General features: G+C 47.6%; 1 protein-coding gene across 5 annotated transcripts in view; it reads left to right on the top strand.

Moving 5' to 3' along the window:
- LOC139384324 (protein MTSS 2-like) overlaps positions 1-21172 on the top strand; it is a 71466-nt gene that overhangs the window by 9453 nt on the left and 40841 nt on the right. For 4 of the 5 annotated variants that reach the window (XM_071129003.1, XM_071129005.1, XM_071129004.1 and 1 more), the window contains exons 2-3: positions 2216-2277; positions 2484-2557. In XM_071129003.1, the coding sequence (XP_070985104.1) occupies positions 2216-2277; positions 2484-2557 (136 nt within the window). Of the gene's footprint in view, positions 1-2215; positions 2278-2483; positions 2558-3367; positions 3439-21172 lie in introns of those variants that run through there. The other variant, XM_071129006.1, reaches the window with a different exon arrangement.

Raw genomic sequence — 21172 nt, 5'->3', positions numbered from 1 at the left:
GTGTTACTTTGGAGTTTTCTGTGTGCTGTCACTACTGTGAGGATGTCTTTACGTGCAGAAGAGGAAGCGGTGATGCAATAGTATGTTATCAGTAGCTGAGTAGCCTTTGAGGAGAACACCACTCCAGACCTCCAGCTCCAGATTATTATTATTATTATTATTATTATTATTATTTATTTTTTATTTATTTTTTCTCCCCTTTTCTTCCCAATTTCGGATTATCCTATTGTTAGTAGTTACTATCTTGTCTCTTAGCTACAACTCCCGTACGGGCTCGAGAGATAGTAACTACTATCTTGTCTCTTAGCTACAACTCCCGTACGGGCTCGAGAGAGACGAAGGTCGAAAGCCATTGTCATCAGGGGAGCTCCGGTCAATGCTGTAATGTCATGCAATGTGGATCCTGAGTGGCACAGCGGTCTAAGGCACTGCAGTGCTAGAGGCGTCACTACAGACCCAGGTTCAATCCCGGGCTGTATCACAACCAGCCGTGATCGCGAGTCCCGTAGGGCGGCGCACAATTGGCCCAGTGTCGTCCGGGTTAGGTGAGGGTTTGGCAGGGGTAGGCCGTCATTGTAAATAAGAATTTGTTCTTAACTGACTTGCCTAGAAGAACAATTATATTCCTTACTTTTTTTTGTCCTTACTCTGCATTATCAGTCTGCCTCTGGGTTGTTTGATTTTTTTCTGATAATGCACCTTTAATGGCTCTGTTGTTCCACTTGGTTAAGCTAAAGGGAAAATAGCCTGCTCCCTTTACCTGGGAACCATCCAGGCGGATGGATGGATTGAGAGCGGTACTTATCCCATTGTTTGTGGGTCATGTTGCAAGTCGAGTAGGAGTGAGTGAGGAGGATGGGAAATAAAATATCCCCAGGCCTACAATGAACCTAATAAACAATCGGGCACCGCCAGGATCCTTGCTCCTCCGCTCCGGTTGGGTCCTTGCTCCTCCGCTCCGGTTGGATCCTTGCATCCTTGCTCCTCCGCTCCTGTTGGGTCCTTGCATCCTTGCTCCTCTTCATCCTCTCTCTTTCCCGTCTCCCTCTCTCCCATTCCCTTTCCACCATATCCCCCTTTTTCTCCGGTCTCTTTTTTGTCTTTTCCTCCCACGCCACGATCTCCTTGGTTCTTATCCCCTCTCCCCCTCTCTCTCCCTGGATGCTGGGGGTTTGGCGGGGGGGGTACTTGCTTCTGGAGATCTCTAACCCACAGCTGTGCTGTGGAGTGAGGCTTATTTCAGCCCTATGATCTGCTGCTCTCAAGGCCGTAGCGTCTGATAACAAAGGCAGAGAGAGTCACGGAGGGCTGGACACAGACTCTGCCCTGCAGGTAGAAGAGATGTTATAGTCCACTTGTAACACCATGTACTCACAGGAGGTTGGTGGCACCGTTGTGGAGGACGGGTTCGTGGTACCGGCTGGAGCGGAATGGGTGGAATGGTATCAAATACATCATACACATGGTTTCCATGTTCCAGGTGTTTATTATTAGCCATCCTTCAGCAGTCTCCACTGCATTTACTACTATTTACCTTGTGGATCATTTGCTTGTGATAATGGGTGTGAACAAAGAGAAAGGACACCTACATAGGGGGGAAAAGAAGAAGAGAACTTGACACAGTCATTTTGGGGTACAAATCTAGTGTTTGATTTGCGTTGCCATTCATTGCTTCATTTGATATCTGCCGGTGCCAGGGGCTGGTGGAAACAGAGGATGTGTCGCCCAATCACAGACAGCGATGACTCAGACCAGGGAACATAGCAGACATTTTGGTCTTCCTGCCTGTTCACCGTAACATTATTTTACCCGGAATATTCTGCTACTCATGGGAGGTGCAATGCTACACGTGAAGTGCTCATTTTAATATTACGCTCTTTGAGAAAAGGGTACCAAAGGGGTTCTTCGGCTGTCCTCATAAGGAGAACCATTTTTGGTTCCAGCTAGAACCCATTTTGGTTTGAGGTAGACCTTTTTAATCAAAAAGGGTTCTTCAATGGGTTCTCCTATGGGGACAGCTGAAGAACCCTTTTAGGTTCTAGATAGCACCTTTTAGTGTCGTGCTCAAACACAAGTCTAGAGCATGTAATGTTGTGAGTGAAAACACAAAGGTCAGACCTGTCAGATATTTGTACAGACAATGCACTAGTTGTATTGCATAATGTCCTAAAATATAGAATCTAACGTGTCCCTTTTTAAATGTATTTATTCCCAGTGTTCATACCCCGTGTGGGAGGACTTCAGTGCCAAGGCCACCAAACTGCACTCCCAGCTCCGGTAAGCCCCAGCCACTGTCCTGTGTGTACTAGAGCGGTACCCATCAATGAGTATCCCAGCCAGTGCCATTGATAACAATGTAATCCCCCGCTGTCTGTTCAGAGGCGCCAGATCTGCTGACTATGTTTGTTTATGTTGAAATGGCTGTGGTTTGTGAACTGGTGCCAATCCTGTGTCTGTTCTGTCCCGCTCTGCTCTGCTCTCAGGACCACAGTGCTGGCGGCAGTGGCCTTCCTGGATGCCTTTCAGAAGGTGGCGGACATGGCCACCAACACCAGAGGTACGTGAGCTTCCAGATGTGTGTGTGTGTGTGTGTGTGTGTGAGCGAGCTCGCTCTGAGGATACGGGAGTTGATATGTGTGTGTAGAGTAGAGTAGAGTAATGTACGTTTTGCATGTGTCTGTGAGTGTGGGGATGAGGGTATCCCAGATGATTTGGGTTAATCTTTTGGACGGCAGCCTTTCCAGAGGAGGATAGACGGACAGATTTGTGATTAGGGGATCACTCCTCCTGTTGTTGTGAACAGATTGTTGTGCATCCAGTTAAAGTATCCACATCAGTTCTACTTGGACATGCTTTAATACATTTGTTTACTGATATATAAAAAAAAAAGAGTTGCGTTTGATACTGTGCCTAAAGTTACATTCTCTATGAACTTTGACGAGGCTTCATCCCTGAATTAGCTGCGTTTAGGGAGCAGAGATGGAGATGAGTAGAGCATCATCCCGCCGGATAATGTGAGGAGTGGAGAACAAAGGCTTGGTTTATGGTACATGAGAGAGAAGATGTGGCAAGAGTCTGGGCAGCAGGGTTCTTTTTGGCTGGGGGCTCGGGGCAGTGTTAGGAGACTGTGCTGAGCTCCTTTCAGAAGACTTACTAGGGGGAACACTCAGCCTTGTTTTACGGCATGAGCAGATGGACAATACAGACTGTAGGTCTAATAGTGAAGCTACATTTTCTAGGGATATGGAATGCTGGGCCTTATTGGGTGTGGCTGTTGTACTGTATGTGTGTACGGTGTGTGTGTTTGTGTGTGCCTGTGCATGTGTGTTTGCCCGCCGGAGACAGAGGGAGGAAGTACACGATAGTGTAGGAGAGGAGCTGTAGGAAAGGAGAGCGAGAGATGGGAGGTTCTTCAAGGACACAACAAGATGGAACAAGGTATGATGTCAGAGACGGGAGAGGAAGGAGATGGACGATTAATGTCCCTTTTGTGTCTTCTCGTTTTGTTGTAGTAGAAGAGTGTGAGGATTCAGCAGTAATGTATAGAGTTGAGAACTCTCCAGTGCGCGTGTGTGTCTGTTATTCCTTTGTGGGCGTGTCTGTGTCTGCATGGCTGCTCAGTTGTGGCCGTGACTGTGGCAGATGCTAGCTGTGATTATTGGAGACTTGTGGTGGGGACCGTGGGGGCACTGCTGCCCCATCGGATGTTGGTCACAGACCTGTGGGCTCCACATGGCTCATCCATGACCCCCCCCCCCCCCCCCCCCACACACACACACACAGCAGACAGGCACATCTGTACAGTATGTTTATCTGCCACGTGGTCCAACACACTGCAGTTCTCCTGGTGATGGAGGAGGTGTGTGGTAACCACAACATACAGTAGAGTAACCGTTCTCAATGCAGTGACTCTATACGAACGCACAGTTATCCCTCTGACTGCCTCGTGTGTTCTGATAGGCCTTCCCCATGAATGAAACCAGTTCAATGGTGTCTCTCTTAAGTAATTGTCTCTTCTGGCCATTTAGAATGTGACTGTGTCTCTGTGTGTGAGTGAGAGAGCCATTACAGTAACAGGCTCTGTCTGTCTGTCTCAGCCCCACAGGGTGAAGACCCTCTTTCTCTCTTTCTCTCTGTCTCTTTTTCTCTCTCTCTCTCTCTCTCTCGTGTGCTCTGTTCTCAGACATACAGAACATAGAAATAGTTGGTTTGAGGTCTGTGCGACAGAACACCAGCCTCTTCTCTGAAGGAGTGGTGATGTTCTGCGGTTCTAGGTTCTAGAACAAAGCAAAGAACAAGCCTGAGGTCCATGTGGAGCTGCTGAGGCCAGTTCCCTGCTCCATAGCCATGCTGGTGGCATAGAGGCAGATGCTTTGCTAAACCTGATTTCGATCCCCACAGGTCCAGCTGTAGCACATCCAGATGTTCTGTAGAATCCTGTGTGTGTGTGTGTGTGTGTGTGGGCGGAACTGCTCAGATCCAGCCGGAACACATACAGGTGTTCTGTAGAGTTGTGTTAGCCCCTGCTCGCTCCAATTGGTGCTGGAGCAAGCAGGGGCTAACAGGCCCTATGTAGGCTTCTTCTCTGAGGAGACTGACTGTCAACTAACAGACTGCAGGATCAAACAGGCTAGACTGGACTGCAGACAGGACCTAGAGTGAGGGAGATATGGAAGGTATGGATATGGGTGCATGTCTGCATGTTGAGAGTAGAGAGCGGTGATATGAGGCGAGAGAGGGAACTATGAGAGAGGATGAACTATGAGAGAGGGAACTATGAGAGAGGGAACTATGAGAGAGGGAACTATGAGAGAGGGAACTATGAGAGAGGGAACTATGAGTGAGGGAACTATGAGTGAGGGAACTATGAGTGAGGGAACTATGAGTGAGGGAACTATGAGTGAGGGAACTATGAGTGAAGGAAAACGTGTGTCAACTCCCTGACAAGGGGCAAAGTTGCGGAGAGGAGTTTGTGTTTTTCAGATGTGCTCCTCTGCCCTCACTACCTCACACTTTCCCCAGAGCAAAACATTGGGGGGGGGAGGATCAGTCAGACAAGCAAACAAACAAACACAAACCAGGCTTTCATCTTGCTGGTGGGGGGCTGCTGTGGTCCGGGGTTGGTGGTTTGGGGTAGGGTAAAGGGGGGGCATGCTTCCTGTCTCTAATAACCTGTCTGCCTCTCATTGAGCAGCCTTTTACTCCTCATCTTCCTCCACCCAGCTGCTTTCCCCTTACACATTCACTGTTCTCTTCTCTTTCTCTCACACACAGGGGTTACCAATTATTTTGACTGCACAGTCTCTTTCTTTTCCAAAACAAATATAATTTGCCAAACCGTCTCGTGGAATGATACTTATTGAGAGCTATAATAAGTACCAGGGTGAGACATGACCACTGAATGGCTGAATTATCGATGGAAGCAGTGTGTATGGCCCTTTTCGAAGCTGATAGCCTTTTTCTGTCGGATAAAAAGCTCATTTATTTCAGAGAATACAAATGACAAAAGCTTTTTTGGCTTATATTCTGTTCTCTCTCTCTCTCTTTCTCTCTCCATTCTTGGCCCCCACAGTAGAAGCATTAAAACCTGGGGCTATCCCAAAAGCCTCGCTACCCACAAAGTAGCCTGGTCATAAAGAGTCCACTCAGATGTGCTCTGCGCAAGATGAGCTCGTACACGACTTCATCTGGGTGTTTTACGGCCTGCTTGCATGAGTTGAATAGGAAGGCCTATAATGAACATCATAAATCTGATTCATACGCTAGGGGGCAAAATGACTCCCTCTAGAAGGCAGAAAATACATGGCTGCCAGCTCAGCAAATGGTAGCGTGGAGCCTAATGGAGGGAATGAGGAGCAAAACAGTGTGTGTGTGACCTCTAAAGAATTGTATTTGTTTTTATTTCTCTCTTCCATATTAATATTATCTTCGACGCTAAATACAGGCTGACATTGGACAGTCACTCGGCTCGTGAGCATCTAGTCAAAGACATCACAAAATGTGGAACGGGGTGCGTTTTTGACTGCTTTAGCAGTTAGACATCTCTACCCCCTTAACATTTCAATGCCCAAAGCTGATACCCAGTGTAGCTAGGCACCATTATATTTTTCAATAGTGGCTTGGTGACTGGAATGCACTTAGACTGACGTGAAAATGAACACATTCATTTGCAAAGAAAGGGATGATTACAAAAGGCACAGACTGGGTCTGTGTCATTTGATTTTGAAGGGAGAAGGCATTTTGTCTGCTGCTGTTGCTGGCTCAGATCAAGACAGAGAAGGATGTTGTGAAATTGTTTCTGGAGCGAAAGACGGGGAGAGAGAACAAGAACAGAACATTTTGTTGGCTGGAGTCAAGTTCAAGATGGGACCCTGGAGGTTGTTAGCCTGTGTGTGTGTTGACCCGGACATGGCATGGAGTGTGTGTGTCTTGACCGGGTCATGGCATGGTGTGTGTGTGTTGACCGGGACATGGAGTGTGTGTGTGTGTGTGTGTGTCCTCAGGCCATGTTAGAGCCCTGGTTGTCTGTTCCTTCAACACTCCCTCAACACTCCACTCCCTGGGCTACACAAGGACCAGTTAATACCGCTGGCATGATCAGTTGTCCTGACTCAGCTCCTCCATGGCACCCCCCTCTAGGGAACATCGACTCCCTTGTGAGAGGGAGTCGATGCTGGGATCAGCAGTCTGATGCATCGTCCTGGGCAGCGCACCCTATTATCACAGCACAATTAAGACGGAGACTAAACACAACCTTCTCACGGACCCACCAGGGATTATTGTCACAGCACCCGGGTAAAGAAGAAACAACAGTGTACACTGTGGGTGAGACCGCTCTCTCATACAGACTAAATAAGTCTGTCGTAGATTGGTAACGTATTAGTGTGTAGTACGGCTGTCAATGCAAAAACACATTTCTTTCAGCTCGTTATTTGACTCTTTTTGTGGACACATTGCAGCTATACTTTGCACTCTAATCGGCTGAACGGTATCATATACATGGTTTCCACGTGTTTGATGCCATTCCATTTACTCCGTTTCAGCCATTATTATGAGCCGTACTCCCCTCAGCAGCCTCCATTGGTTAGCGACTTATCCGAGGTTAGTGAGTGCTATGTTGAGGAGGTGATGTGGATATTCTTTAGAGGCCATGATGACCTTTGACTCCTCGTGGGTCAGACCAGACATGCCCTTGATCTAACACATAATCCCATAATGCATTGTGTCTGTCTGCCGTGGGTGTTGCCTTGCCTGGGGGGCTAGCTGCCCCTCCATACCGTCAGCACTCTTTTACCTGGAGTCGTCCTGTTTCCATGGCAAATGTATACTTCTGGTTAGCATTACATGACAGAATACAGTTCATAGAAAGTATTGTTTTAATTGATATGCTAAGATACCCCCCCCCCCCCCCCCCCCCGGTCTCTGGAAATGGCAGAGGGCAGTAAAGGAATGAGCAAGAGTCACAGGATTCTAAGGAAAGACCACTGTCCTGTCCCCATAGGTTGATTGACTCTGTGTTTCCTGGCCTTTGTTAGTGTGTAGCTGCCGTGAAAAGTGCTGATGGGTGTTAAATGTGGGGGGGAGAACAACGTGTGCGTGTGTTTTTAAGATGGGTGTACACCACACGATTTCTGTTCCGTGATTTAGCTGTCCTAGACACGTTTTTCATACCGGAGACAAAATCCCCAATGTCGTTGCCTACTCTGGGGAGCACAACACTTTTTTTTTTTTTTTTTAAATGTGAGCGGGTCAGAGACGCAGTCTTAGGGTCACCGATCCTGATATTTTCAAACGTGTTTGATTTCACCGGCAACAGATCTGCGACGCTCTTGTAGTGTGAGATGTGCAACGCCACGTTTGGAGAACGGTGGTTTCACATCACCCAGGATGTGTCGACTCTCCAGCAGAGCCTGCCACTCGTATGCGTTTGTACTTGCCTTCATTAACCAAAGCCAAAGTGTCAAATTATTACAGCTCTGGAGTTCACGAGCGAGATGTTGTTCAAGTCAAAATGTCTGCTCGATATTTCAACTCTGTGTGGCGACCGCGAATGTCTGCTATGAGGCTGCTTCTGAGCCACAGATCGATCTAGCTACTTTTAACAATCTCATCACATAACCTCGTTGCTTTCGTGAGACGGCATGGTGAAGAATCTTGTAGTGTGTGTCCCCGTCTGTGCCAGATCGTTTAGTGTGCTCACCACTGCGTTGGTAAGACAGGAAGAAGCTACAGGAAAGACGGCCGTTTAAGGCTCAGCAAGGTTAGGATTTTGAAAGTTGTGTAGTGTACACCCGGCCTTACTGTGTGTGTGTGTGTTTTAGTGGTCTTTCTCCATGGAGGAACAGTCTGCAGAGGTTGGTGGGATTTCAACCTCCAACGCTCCTCATAGAAACATAATAGAGACAGGAAGGAAGCCAAGCATGCATTGTGGTTGCAGCAGTGGGATATCTCTCTCTCTCTATCTCTCTCTATCTATCTATCTATCTCTCTATCTATCTAACGATTTTGACAGAACAATATGGTCAGCATGCTTGTTATAATACATTAATCCCTGTCGGATAGGGGGAGGCGGGGCAAGGACTTGTCAATGACAACTGAAACATGCCAATCCTTTACCAAGTGACAGATCTGGAGGACTACTGTCTCTTGTCGATTCAATTCAAGGGGCTTTATTGGCATGGGAAACATATGTTAACATTGCCAAAGCAAGTGAAGTAGATAATATACAAAAGTGAAATAAACTATTTTTTTTTAAATAAAGCCATTACAAATGTCATATTATGTATATATTCAGTGTTGTAACGATGTGCAAATGGTTGAAGTACAAAAGGGAAAATAAATAAACATAAATATAGGTTGTAGTTACAATGGTGTTTGTTCTTCACTGGTTGCCCTTTTCTTGTGGCAACAGGTCACAAATCTTGCTGCTGTGATGTCACACTGTGGTATTTCACCTAATAGATATGGGAGTTTCTCTCTCTCTCTCTCTCGCTCTCTGTGCTTTCAATCAACCAACCAGAGAAGAGGTGGATCGCAGGCCCAGTTGCCAAGCAACAGAGCGAGAGCGTGATGGCAGAAAAATAGCTGTGTTGCCAAGTGAGAGGAGTAATTTGAGAGATGACATCCACTATTTTACTATAGATAGGTCGGCCGTGGTGAAATGTAGAATTCTAAAGCGATATGAAATAGGGATTGTGAATGGTCGGTCTGAATAGAATGTTCTTGATTACTGGGTGTTTATGGATAGTAACCTCCAAGGCTCCAACCTCAGTGTGTACAACCTGCTTATAGCACCCTCTTATAGTCCCTCTTGGCTTTGGTTTAGTGCCTTTACTGATTTGTCCATTGCCTAAGAAGAGAACTGCAGACTGGGGCTGAGCCTGGGGGCTGGTGAGGGGAGATGTGGGAGGAGGATGTGTGGCGTGTCCCAAACAGCTCTCTCTCTCTCCCTCCCCTTCCCTCTCTCTGTCTTTCTGTCTCCCAGCAGTAGTCTCTTCTCTCATTAAGAGGAGACTTGGCCTTGGCGTGAAGGTGTTCTCTGCTTCCCACTTGCATAGAGCTGGCCTTGTGCTGGCCGCCTGAGGGACAAAGGAGGACTGTGACACCAGGATGTGTCCTCACAGAGTGGCCGGAGAGAGGGAGTGAGGGAGAGCGAGATGACCATTGTTACTGTGGCTTCATTAAAGCCAATAATGTTGTTTTTGTACCACTCTCTCCAAAACAAAAGGCAATCTCCGGAAGGTGGAGATGGCCTACATAGAAGGGGGAGAGAGAGAAAGAAGACCGAGAGAGAATGGAAGAGTTGTTGTGTGTGAGGTGAGTTAGAGAGGGATAGAGCGAGGTTGTTTTGCTTGCTGTTAGCTAGTAGGCTTTGTGTTCCGGTCTGTGTGTTTTTGGCTGTCTCCCCGTGTGACAGTGTGTGTTATACAGCGCGGCCCCAGGTTGAGCCGCCTTTAGGCTGGGGATGATTAGTTGTGATCACCGCTGGGCCTGGTTGATGCAGGTTGGTACCCTGTCAGGTTTTATAGGGTTGGTGCTGTTAGCTCCTCTCAGATCCACGGTTAATACAGGGCTGAAAGGGTCAAAGGCCACAGCGATACTAAGGCCATGTTTATTATCATGTCTTGACCTCTTTAACCTCATTAACAACCGCTTGTTTTTAGGTTCCAGATCCTTTAATTGTTGTTTGCTGTCAACAAATGCTGAATAATGCCAATAAACACAATCCTAAGAAAATAATAAACTTGAATTGTATTTCGGATCAAGCCAATGAGGTCACGTGGTCATTGCGGAGAGAGACTGTCTATTGTGTTTGTGTTGCATGGACATTGCCTTATCAATCTGTCCTACATCCAGGTCAGCTTGATCAGTGGAATAGAAAGTGTTCAGTGTTCAGTCATGCCTGACTGTGCTGTGGGCCAGTGTCCCGTCTCCAGCCCAGCCCTGCCAGGCCAGTCAAACGGCAGCTTCCCAGCCTATGTGGGTTATGGTGGCTGGCTAGACGTAGGGTGGGGGTGAGGACAGTGTATGGATAGTAGGTTATGGTGGTGGCTGGCTGGACAGGGGGTGGAAGTAGGAGGTAGAGTGTGTGTGTGTGTGTGAAGGATCAGACAGGCCAGGCCAGTACCAAGGTAATCCAGGGTATTAAGTGTTAGTAATCATGCGTGATCTCCCTACTGCTGCTGCTACTGCTGGCTCAGCTGGTGCTATCATCACTCATTTAATTAACCCTGCTCTCTCTGGCTGCCTGCATTCTGTCTGTCTGTCTGTCTCTGTCCGTCCGCCTGCCTGCCACACTCACTCCGCTCCTTTCTCCCTCTGTCTTTCTTCCCCACTCCTTACTTCCCGTTCCTTCGACACCACGCCTGTAACACACATACACCGTTCACACCCTCTATTTCTCTACTCCACGTTTTACACACAGAGGCTGGGTGTTGGTTCGGAGGCGCTCCACTCTGCCCATAAAGGGAAATTTAGAGACCAAGGCCAGTTGTGCCTATCGTCCTTCAGCCCAGCCAGTCCCCGAGGCCTCTGGGAAAGGGTGACCAGACCACACCAGCACAGAGCACTGTCCATAAATGTCTGAATACACTATAAACAGTCTGAGCGATGGGCATCAGGTGTTTCTCTTAGGTGGCCACAGGGAGAGGAAATGGTTTCCGTAAGGGGTCTGTATTTTGGGGAGTGAAGGGATTAGTTGGTGGGTACAGTATGAAAGTGTTTAGACAGTGTGTAAAAAGGCGGTAGTTGTATCTCCTTCTATAGCTCTGTCTCCGTCCGCCTCTCTCGTCTCTGTCCCCAAGGACGATATTTATAGCTGCTTGATCTCCTAAATGGCTGTCTGTTTTTCTCTGCTCCCCCTTCTTTTCAACCAACACTCCATCATCTTGGTCTCCATTCCTGCTATTTTCACCCTATCGTTCTTCCCCTCCGTTTTCCTTTCGTAACCACCCTTCTCTCCGTTCACCCCCCCCCCCTCGTTCCTCCCTCCCGCTCATTTTAAAGCCATTAGTGTGTGCTCACATCTACGTAGCTATTCCTCTGGTTGTGTTGACATAGCAACCGTGGCTTTATTTTATGATGCAGATGTAGCGGCTGGGTACACTCTGCCTCGCACGTCTTTCTGACGTCTTTCTTGGGAACCTTTTGTTTCCATTTGTGACACAGCATTTGTCATAATATGCATTTGCTTTTTTTTTTGTTGTGTGCACTGTGATTGATTTTTGTCACTGTTTTTTTTGTTCTTACTGATGAACCAAATACAGCAGTAGGCCTTTCTTGTTCTCTTGTCTCTCTTGTCCTGTCTAAGCTCTGCATACCAGTCCTTAGTCATCATTGCAGAGGGCTAGTTAGTCTTCCTGCCCTTCATGCTCTAGTCCAGCCTGTCCTCTCTGGTCTGTGTGGAAAGGGAGCGAAGCAGACTCGCAGTGTGGGGGCTCTACTTTTACAGTGGACTGTTTTGATATGTGCTGGTTGTTTGGGAGGGAGATTTTAACTTAGCTGTGGAGGGGAGTGAGTCAGGGAGAGCGTTGGTGTTGGTAACCCCTCTCACACCTTCAGCGGAGTCGGGGAGCTGCTGAAGTGGAGATGAAGAGGAGTTGGGAGGCAATACAAAGTCCTCCTCCAGGGGGGTAGGAGGCCTGGAAAGGCCCTCTTTTCTCACTACTGGTGTGTTGCCATTGTCCCGCAGTGCTTTAAACGCAGAACACGAAAGGTCAGAGGGAGCTGCTGTTCTTCAGGCCTGATGAAGTGATTAGACTGGTCTGGAGTGCTAAGCTGTTTCCCACAGCCTGTAGAAAGACTCTGGAGGGCGGCCAGCCAGGGGCTGCTTTAAGCCGGTCTGTTCTCAGGGACGCTGCCTGGCCCCCTGACCTATCACAGGGGAGCTGTGAGGGGGCGGAGCTAAGGGTTCTGTTCTGCTTGTTCTGCCTGTGTCTCTGACTGCTGGATGTTCTGGTGTGAACTGTTACTAAATCTTTCTCTCTCTCTCTCTGAGGGGAGTCAGCTGAGATCTGATCCTGCTTGACTTACAGTTCCTTCGTCTACAATTTTCTAGTTAATTTTATCATTCCGTTCTCTCTTTTTCTCTCTCATCTATCTCTGCTCTGCCTAGAACAGCCTATCTCTGCTCCTTGTCCATGTCTGACAGGAAGAGTGATTGAGTCCCTAACCCAAACGTCCGTTCTGTCTCTCTCTCATCTTCACAAAATTCCCCAGTGCCCTGGCCACATTTTTGGTATGACGCATGTTGGATGCCTGGGGTGACACCAAGGGTCGCGAGGTCATGGGCCCACAGAGACATACAGAGGACACAGGATGAAGACACTGTCCAGGAAACCAGCAATTATTTGCTCTGCAGTGGATGATACAGCATAGTTTTGTTTATGTGTTTTGCTTATGTGTACGATAGTCCAGGTTTTGATAATTCACTGTGAGCCCCTCCCTACCCACACTCTCTGCAAAACAGACCAAATGGGATTAGAGGACATTGCATGTTTCTATGATACAGATCGAAAAAGTGCAATGATGTCTCAAGCTCTGTTATCCAGCCTTATGCTGTGATGGTGAAACGAGATGCGGCTTGTGTGTGTGTGTGTCTACAGTGGAGGTGATATGTCAAAGATGTGCCAGTGAGTGTGGAAACGAATTGAAAGTTGGAGCGACAATGTTAGTATTGCTCCTTGGCACAGTGCCCCGTGTAAGAGCCTCCTTAGGCTCCGGCGTCGTCTGTCCCTGGCTTACATCCTGTATTAGCCTACTGTGTTAACGCAGTCAGCAGAGTGTCTGGGCCCTGGGCCGGGTCAGCCAAACACCCACCCACCTACAGTACAGCCTCTCCTCCAGCCTCTCCTCTCAAATTATGTGTGCGCACGTGTGTTTGTGTGTACCAGTCATGAACATGTGTGTGAATCCATGAGGCATTCAGGTATTGTTTCGGTCATGGAAAGATTTACATGAGGTTTATGGCAGATTATGAGAGTTAATGGTGGGATTTCCATAGCGCTAGGGTGGTAGTTGTAGTGAAGAGAGTGTGTGTGTGTGTATTGTTTGTGTGTAATCCTCTTTCCGATTTTCCTTGTGTGGCCGCGGATCTGTGTGTGTGTGTGTGTGTGTGTGTGTGGTCTGGTTTCACTATCCTTGTGGGGACCAAACTCCTCACAGGGATAGGAACATTTGGATGGTCCCCACAAGGGAAAAGGTTATTTTAGGCTTAGAGTTCAGGTTTAGGGTTACAATTAGGGTTAGATTTAAGGTTATGGTTAAGAGTTAAGGTTAGGTTTAATTTTAGGGTTCGGGGTTAAGGTTAGGGTGTAGGGTTTTTCGGTCCCCACAAGGATAGTAAAACAAACGTGTGTGTGTGTGTGTGTGTGTGGAGAGGGCGGGGCATCGTGCCTGTAAGCTGCTCTAGTCCTCCTGCTGGGCAGATGGCATGTTACCGTAGGAACCATCTGTACAGGGTGTAGTAATGTGTGTGTGTGTGTGTGTGTGTGTGTGTGCGCAAGCATGTGTACGTGATGTGGATGAACACGTATGTGCTACCGTCCATGAATAGAACACGCTACCTGTATTTAACATGCAGAGCGTGAGGCCATTGTGCCATCATGAACAATAAGCGTGTGTGTGTGTGAGAAGGAGGAGAGGGAAACATACAGAATGATGACACCAGAGAGGTAGACAGAAAGAGAGGCTAATAGATACATTGGATCTGCTGTTGTCGTGGTGTGGTTTCTGCTTTAGGCAGACTTGCTGTACATTCATGTTCTGTTGCAGTACTAAGGCTAGGGAACAGTGCTCCACCCTTAGGGGCAACACATAATGTCTATAACGTTTAGTTATGCAATACATATGTAAATAATATAGACTTACTTGAACGTCTCGGCGAACAACCATGTGTGTGCGAACGTTTTAATTGTGTTCTCCGCGGACTACCTCTTGGGGATGTTGACGTGTGTGTGCGAACATTTTAATTGTGTTCTCCGCGGACTACCTCTTGGGGATGTTGACGTGTGTGCGAACCTTTTAATTGTGTTCGCCGCGGACTACCTCTTGGGGATGTTGACATGTGTGTGCGAACATTTTAATTGTGTTCTCCGCGGACTACCTCTTGGGGATGTTGACGTGTGTGCGAACCTTTTAATTGTGTTCTCCGCGGACTACCTCTTGGGGATGTTGACATGTGTGTGCGAACGTTTTAATTGTGTTCTCCGCGGACTACCTCTTGGGGATGTTGACATGTGCGTGCGAACATTTTAATTGTGTTCTCCGCGGACTACCTCTTGGGGATGTTGACGTGTGTGCGAACCTTTTAATTGTGTTCTCCGCGGACTACCTCTTGGGGATGTTGACATGTGTGTGCGAACGTTTTAATTGTGTTCTCCGCGGACTACCTCTTGGGGATGTTGACATGTGCGTGCGAACATTTTAATTGTGTTCTCCGCGGACTACCTCTTGGGGATGTTGACATGTGTGTGCGAACGTTTTAATTGTGTTCTCCGCGGACTACCTCTTGGGGCTGTTGACATGTGTGTGCGAACGTTTTAATTGTGTTCGCCACGGACTACCTCTTGGGGATGTTGACATGTGTGTGCGAACGTTTTAATTGTGTTCGCCACGGACTACCTCTTGGGGATGTTAACATGTGTGTGCGAACGTTTTAATTGTGTTCGCCGCGGACTACCTCTTGGGGATGTTGACATGTGCGTGCGAACATTTTAATTGTGTTCTCCGCGGACTACCTCTTGGGGATGTTGACATGTGTGTGCGAACATTTTAATTGTGTTCGCCGCGGACTACCTCTTGGGGATGTTGACATGTGTGTGCGAACATTTTAATTGTGTTCTCCGCAGACTACCTCTTGGGGCTGTTGACGTGTGTGCGAACGTTTTAATTGTGTTCTCCGCGGACTACCTCTTGGGGATGTTGATGTGTGTGAGCAAACGTTTTAATTGTGTTCTCCGCAGACTACCTCTTGGGGATGTTGACATGTGTGTGCGAACGTTTTAATTGTGTTCTCCGCGGACTACCTCTTGGGGCTGTTGGCATGTGTGTGCGAACGTTTTAATTGTGTTCTCCGCGGACTACCTCTTGGGGTTTTTGACATGTGCATGCGAACATTTTAATTGTGTTCTCCGCGGACTACCTCTTGGGGATGTTGACGTGTGTGCGAACGTTTTAATTGTGTTCTCCGCGGACTACCTCTTGGGGCTGTTGACGTGTGTGCGAACGTTTTAATTGTGTTCGCCGCGGACTACCTCTTGGGGATGTTGACATGTGTGTGCGAACGTTTTAATTGTGTTCTCCGCGGACTACCTCTTGGGGCTTTTGGCATATGCGTGCAAACATTTTAATTGTGTTCGCCGCGGACTACCTCTTGGGGATGTTGACATGTGTGTGCGAACATTTTAATTGTGTTCTCCGCGGACTACCTCTTGGGGATGTTGACATGTGTGTGCGAACATTTTAATTGTGTTCTCCGCGGACTACCTCTTGGGGATGTTGACATGTGTGTGCGAACATTTTAATTGTGTTCTCCGCGGACTACCTTTTGGGGCTGTTGGCATGTGTGTGCGAACGTTTTAATTGTGTTCTCCGCGGACTACCTCTTGGGGCTGTTGACGTGTGTGCAAACGTTTTAATTGTGTTCGCCGCGGACTACCTCTTGGGGATGTTGGCATGTGTGTGCGAACGTTTTAATTGTGTTCTCCGCGGACTACCTCTTGGGGATGTTGACGTGTGTGTGCGAACATTTTAATTGTGTTCTCCGCGGACTACCTCTTGGGGATGTTGACGTGTGTGTGCGAACGTTTTAATTGTGTTCTCCGCGGACTACCTCTTGGGGCTGTTGACGTGTGTGTGCGAACGTTTTAATTGTGTTCTCCGCGGACTACCTCTTGGGGATGTTGACGTGTGTGTGCGAACGTTTTAATTGTGTTCGCCGCGGACTACCTCTTGGGGATGTTGACATGTGCGTGCAAACGTTTTAATTGTGTTCGCCGCGGACTACCTCTTGGGGATGTTGACATGTGTGTGCGAACGTTTTAATTGTGTTCGCCGCGGACTACCTCTTGGGGATGTTGACATGTGCGTGCAAACGTTTTAATTGTGTTCGCCGCGGACTACCTCTTGGGGATGTTGACATGTGCGTGCGAACGTTTTAATTGTGTTCGCCGCGGACTACCTCTTGGGGATGTTGACATGTGCGTGCGAACGTTTTAATTGTGTTCGCCGCGGACTACCTCTTGGCTATGTTGACATGTGCGTGCGAACGTTTTAATTGTGTTCGCCGCGGACTACCTCTTGGGGCTGTTGACGTGCGTGCAAACATTTTAATTGTGTTCTCCGCGGACTACCTCTTGGGGATGTTGACATGTGTGTGCGAACGTTTTAATTGTGTTCGCCGCGGACTACCTCTTGGGGCTGTTGACATGTGTGTGCGAACGTTTTAATTGTGTTCGCCGCGGACTACCTCTTGGGGCTGCTGGCATGTGTGTGCGAACGTTTTAATTGTGTTCGCCGCGGACTACCTCTTGGGGCTGCTGGCATGTGTGTGCGAACGTTTTAATTGTGTTCGCCGCGGACTACCTCTTGGGGCTGCTGGCATGTGTGTGCGAACGTTTTAATTGTGTTTGCCGCGGACTACCTCTTGGGGATGTTGACATGTGTGTGCAAACATTTTAATTGTGTTCGCCAGCGCGAGCTAACGTTAGTAAACATTCGCGCGCTCTTCCCCTTGTGGAACGTGCTTTAGGCTACAGCTTTCTGCCTGTGTCTGTTTTTGCTTTCCCACCCAACAATACATTTCTAAAACGTTTTGCACTCCTGTCCCTGATCTGGTCTGGTCTGAGATCTCACGTGATATACAGCGTGTTTGTCCCCAGCCCCTTATCTGCTCCAACAGAGAGCTCCACCTGGCTTCATGCCACAGACCAGGTTAGCATTGATTGAGTGGCATTAGCCAGGTAATACAAGTGTTCTCTTGCACCACCAGAGGCTCGTGTCGCTCTCTGTGAAGGGCCATAGAGAACAGTTTTTACACTCCGAGCTGGTTCTATTGGTCCTCAGCTGATCAACGTTCTTGTGACCCACAGCCTCTTGAGTCCTGTCCTCAAACGGTTTACATGTTTCATACTTGCCTGCAGATTGTCACCCTGGAAGCACATGTTAGCACTCAGTGGAGGGAGCGGGAGGGATACAGGCTTGTTTGTGATTTAGCTGTTATCTCCCTATTGGGTGGGGGAGGGGCACTTTTTGTTCCCTTTACGTTTTATTAAGTAACTGTGAGTTAGCCGATTTGAGGCCCTTCATAAGGCTGGATTGGCTCTGCTCAGAACCAAGAACCACAGAACCAACCCACTGGACAAAAACTGGTTAAATCTACGTTGTTTCCACATCATTTCAACCTCCAAAATCTGTGTGAAGATGTTGAATCAACGTAGAAAACTAATTGGATTTGTGAAGAATAATCAGCATAAAGGCATTTAATATTTTTTTTTTCACACACATTTGAACCTAAATCCAATGACATGGTGAAATGTCTTGTTGATTTCAGGTTAGTTGAGAACTCAACCAAATGTAATTCAAAACTAGATGTTGAACTGACAGGTTCCCAGTGGGATTAGGACAGTGTCATTCTTATGGAGCCAGTGGGTTGTCATTCTTTTCCACACGGTCAGCACTTCTCTTGTCCAGGTGGTCTGGTTGCAGACAGATGTTTCCACCCACCCCCCCCCACCCCCTCACCCCCTCCAGCAGTCCCCCTGAGCAGCAACCTGGGAATCCTAGTGGAAGTCAAGTTCAAGGCCTGGATATCTGGAGAGACGACAGGACAGGAAAGCAGCCTCCCTTTTCCTGTTGGAGACTTTTCTCCCCACCCACCCAACCTCAGGGACCCTGAAAGGAGAGGAGAAAATAGGAGAGGAGGAGTAGGAGGAGAGGGGAGAGGAAAGGAGAAGAGAGGAGTACGAGGGAGGGCAGTGATGGGTGGAGATTTATCAAAGTAGCAGGACTAGAACTGCTGGTCTGTACAGGAAGTGAACAGGCTAATAATCAATCCCATGGGCTTCCCCTCAGAGCAGAGCAGTGTGTGTCTCTTGTGTGGCATTGCAGTGTGGATACTGAGACCAAGCCCATCAGACCAGGTTTTACTGGTCATGTTCATTGGTGTCAATATATACCTTCCTGGTAATATAGGTCTAACTTATCAGAAAAGCATGTGCACAGGAATGGCAGGTATAGTAAACACGTGAAGGAAGATACTATTTGAGTTGGGTAGCAGTAACAGTGCTATTTAAGGAGATGGTACTGACTACATTTCCCGGTACTGACTACTGACTAAAACTCTGCTGCTCTAGTTAGTATTGTGTACCCCACTAACTAAGTGGTGGTGTGTTGAGTGTGTGCTTAGTCCCAGCAATGTAGTAACCTTACATAGCAGTCACACATGCACTCAAACATTCACAAACTATATACACACTGGGGGTGGAGTGGATAAACGCAGTTGCTCACATATCTAGCCCACACACAAGCTATGTAATCTTACCACTATTAGACACTGGGGAATCACTTAGTGTACTTGTCACGGCAGTGAGTGTCTCAGTGCTACTTAGAGATCATGTGTTGTCTGAAGCCAGAGCGGAGCGTACAGTTAAATCGTTAGTGTCCTGGGGCCAACACTCACATTGAACTGTGTTCACTAACGTCAGACATCAGAGATGTTAAAAAGGGGCTAGTTACAGGGAAAACAAGTAAAAAGAAAGAAAATAAAAACGTTTTTAAGAGTGCTTTACTGATGTGGAATGAAATCTCTTCTAGTTTGGAATGATGGAAAGTGGGAATTAAAGGGGGAGAAAGAAGTATGCTGTGGTAAGAGAGATTGAAATGGAATCTGAATTTATCTGATCATTTCTTTGACATAAAAGTCCCCCTCCTGTCATGGGAGTGGGTGCGTTCCAGGGGAAGTATTGTTTGGGGAAAACATTTCAATAGCATTTGTGGAGGCGATACGATCAGAGCCTGTAACTTTGGCGCTTTCTTTGGGATGGAGATAGTGAGATCACGTCCTGTGGGCCTTGTTTACGTAGCCTACTGTACACGCAAAGAGCCTCCACCACTCTAGCCATGAAGTCAGAGGCTTTCCATAAATACCTTGGCATCCATCCGTGAGAGAGAGAGGAAATGAGAGGGAGCGAGCTAGTGAGGCAGAGTCCTGTTTCTCGTTCTGTAGTGGCTGTAAGGGGATAGCTTTCCTCTCGCTTTCTTTTTCCTTTTCCTTGTAATGGTTGTAATGAGTAACCCGTCTGGTTGGGCAGTGGCAGTGGTGGGGTATTTTTAGCAGTAATACTGTCCCCTGCCAGGAACTTCCTTTTTGGAGTAAATATGGAGGGAGGACTTCAGCCCAGTCATCTCCCAACCCTCCCTTAGACCCAGGAGACACTTTAAATGCTCTTTAACCAAGTCCAGAGAATGTCATGCTTTCTCAGGCACAGCTGATTCCACTCTTCTCCATGGCCCCGGCACTATTCAGTATCCGCCTGCCGATTGGTCCACGGAACGAAGGATGTTGGGAATGCACCAATGGACTTCCTCCGCTCTTGTTTTTTTATGTTTTAAGCTAGCTCTTTGAAGTGATGGCCACCAGCCAAGCGGCCTCCACTGCCCTCCGTATGCCTAGTGTGTTCAGCTGCCTGGCAGGTATCCTCTCTTACACACTGTGCTGCTCTGGACGTGTGAACATGGCCAGCCACTGTTTGGTCAGGGAGCCAATGATGTGTCTCCATTAGTCAGCCTTTTCTTAAGCCACTGTGTAACCAGATCACCGTCTGACCCTTAACCCCAGACCCCACAGCGCCAATCATGCTGTCTTCCTCTCTGTCAGCTAGAGAAATAAAAAACACTGAGGCAATCATCTCTTCAGGGAGAGGGTACAGCTTGGTTAGGAAACACGGGTCTGATTCTGCAGTGACTATAACCTGTTTGCCATAGACGGTCTTTCTCCTAAGATGAACCGTGCTTTAATCAGCATTCAGCTCCCACAGTTTGTTTTGGGTGAGCTTAGCTTTTGGGGAGCATTTGTTTTGCCTCCACTGAAATGGCCTTCCAATGAACTGGCCTCCATTTTTAGATGGCCTTCCAATGAAATAGCCTCGCGCTGAAATGGCCTACCAATGAAATGGCTTCACTCTGAGCTGACCCTCTAATGAAACAATCTCGTGTTGGAACATTAATACAGTGAAATACACTTCCTCCCATAAGGAGTCCTAATTAGGACCTCTGAACACACAAGTACTTGCAGACTGATAGTGGAGTGTAGGCTTTATCACTTTGTTAGTGAGCAGGCTATGTATGTCAACCCATCTTGGACTATGTATTTGTGTATTTGGGTATTTGATTAGGGTCCCCATTAGCTGTTGCAAAAGCAGCAGCTACTCCATGTCTGGCGAGGTAAGTGTGTGTGTGTCTGAGCTGTGTGTAAGTTGACTATGCAAAGCAATTTGACATTTTCAACACATTAATGTTTCTTTATGAAAAGAAGTGATGTAGTATGGGTTGGCTATGTCTGGGCCTTGTTCTCTTCCCCTTCACCTATCAAAAGCACCATCAATATTTCATGTGTGAGATGGTTTTGTCTCCGAGTGCTTCAGAGAGATTAGGGCTCTGACCCACTTACAGCCTG

This window comes from Oncorhynchus clarkii, chromosome 26 (assembly GCF_045791955.1).
Source record: "Oncorhynchus clarkii lewisi isolate Uvic-CL-2024 chromosome 26, UVic_Ocla_1.0, whole genome shotgun sequence".
Taxonomy (NCBI): Eukaryota; Metazoa; Chordata; class Actinopteri; order Salmoniformes; family Salmonidae; genus Oncorhynchus; species Oncorhynchus clarkii.
The sequence above is the reverse complement of the archived record's forward strand: the minus strand, read 5'-3'. Positions and strand labels throughout refer to the sequence as shown.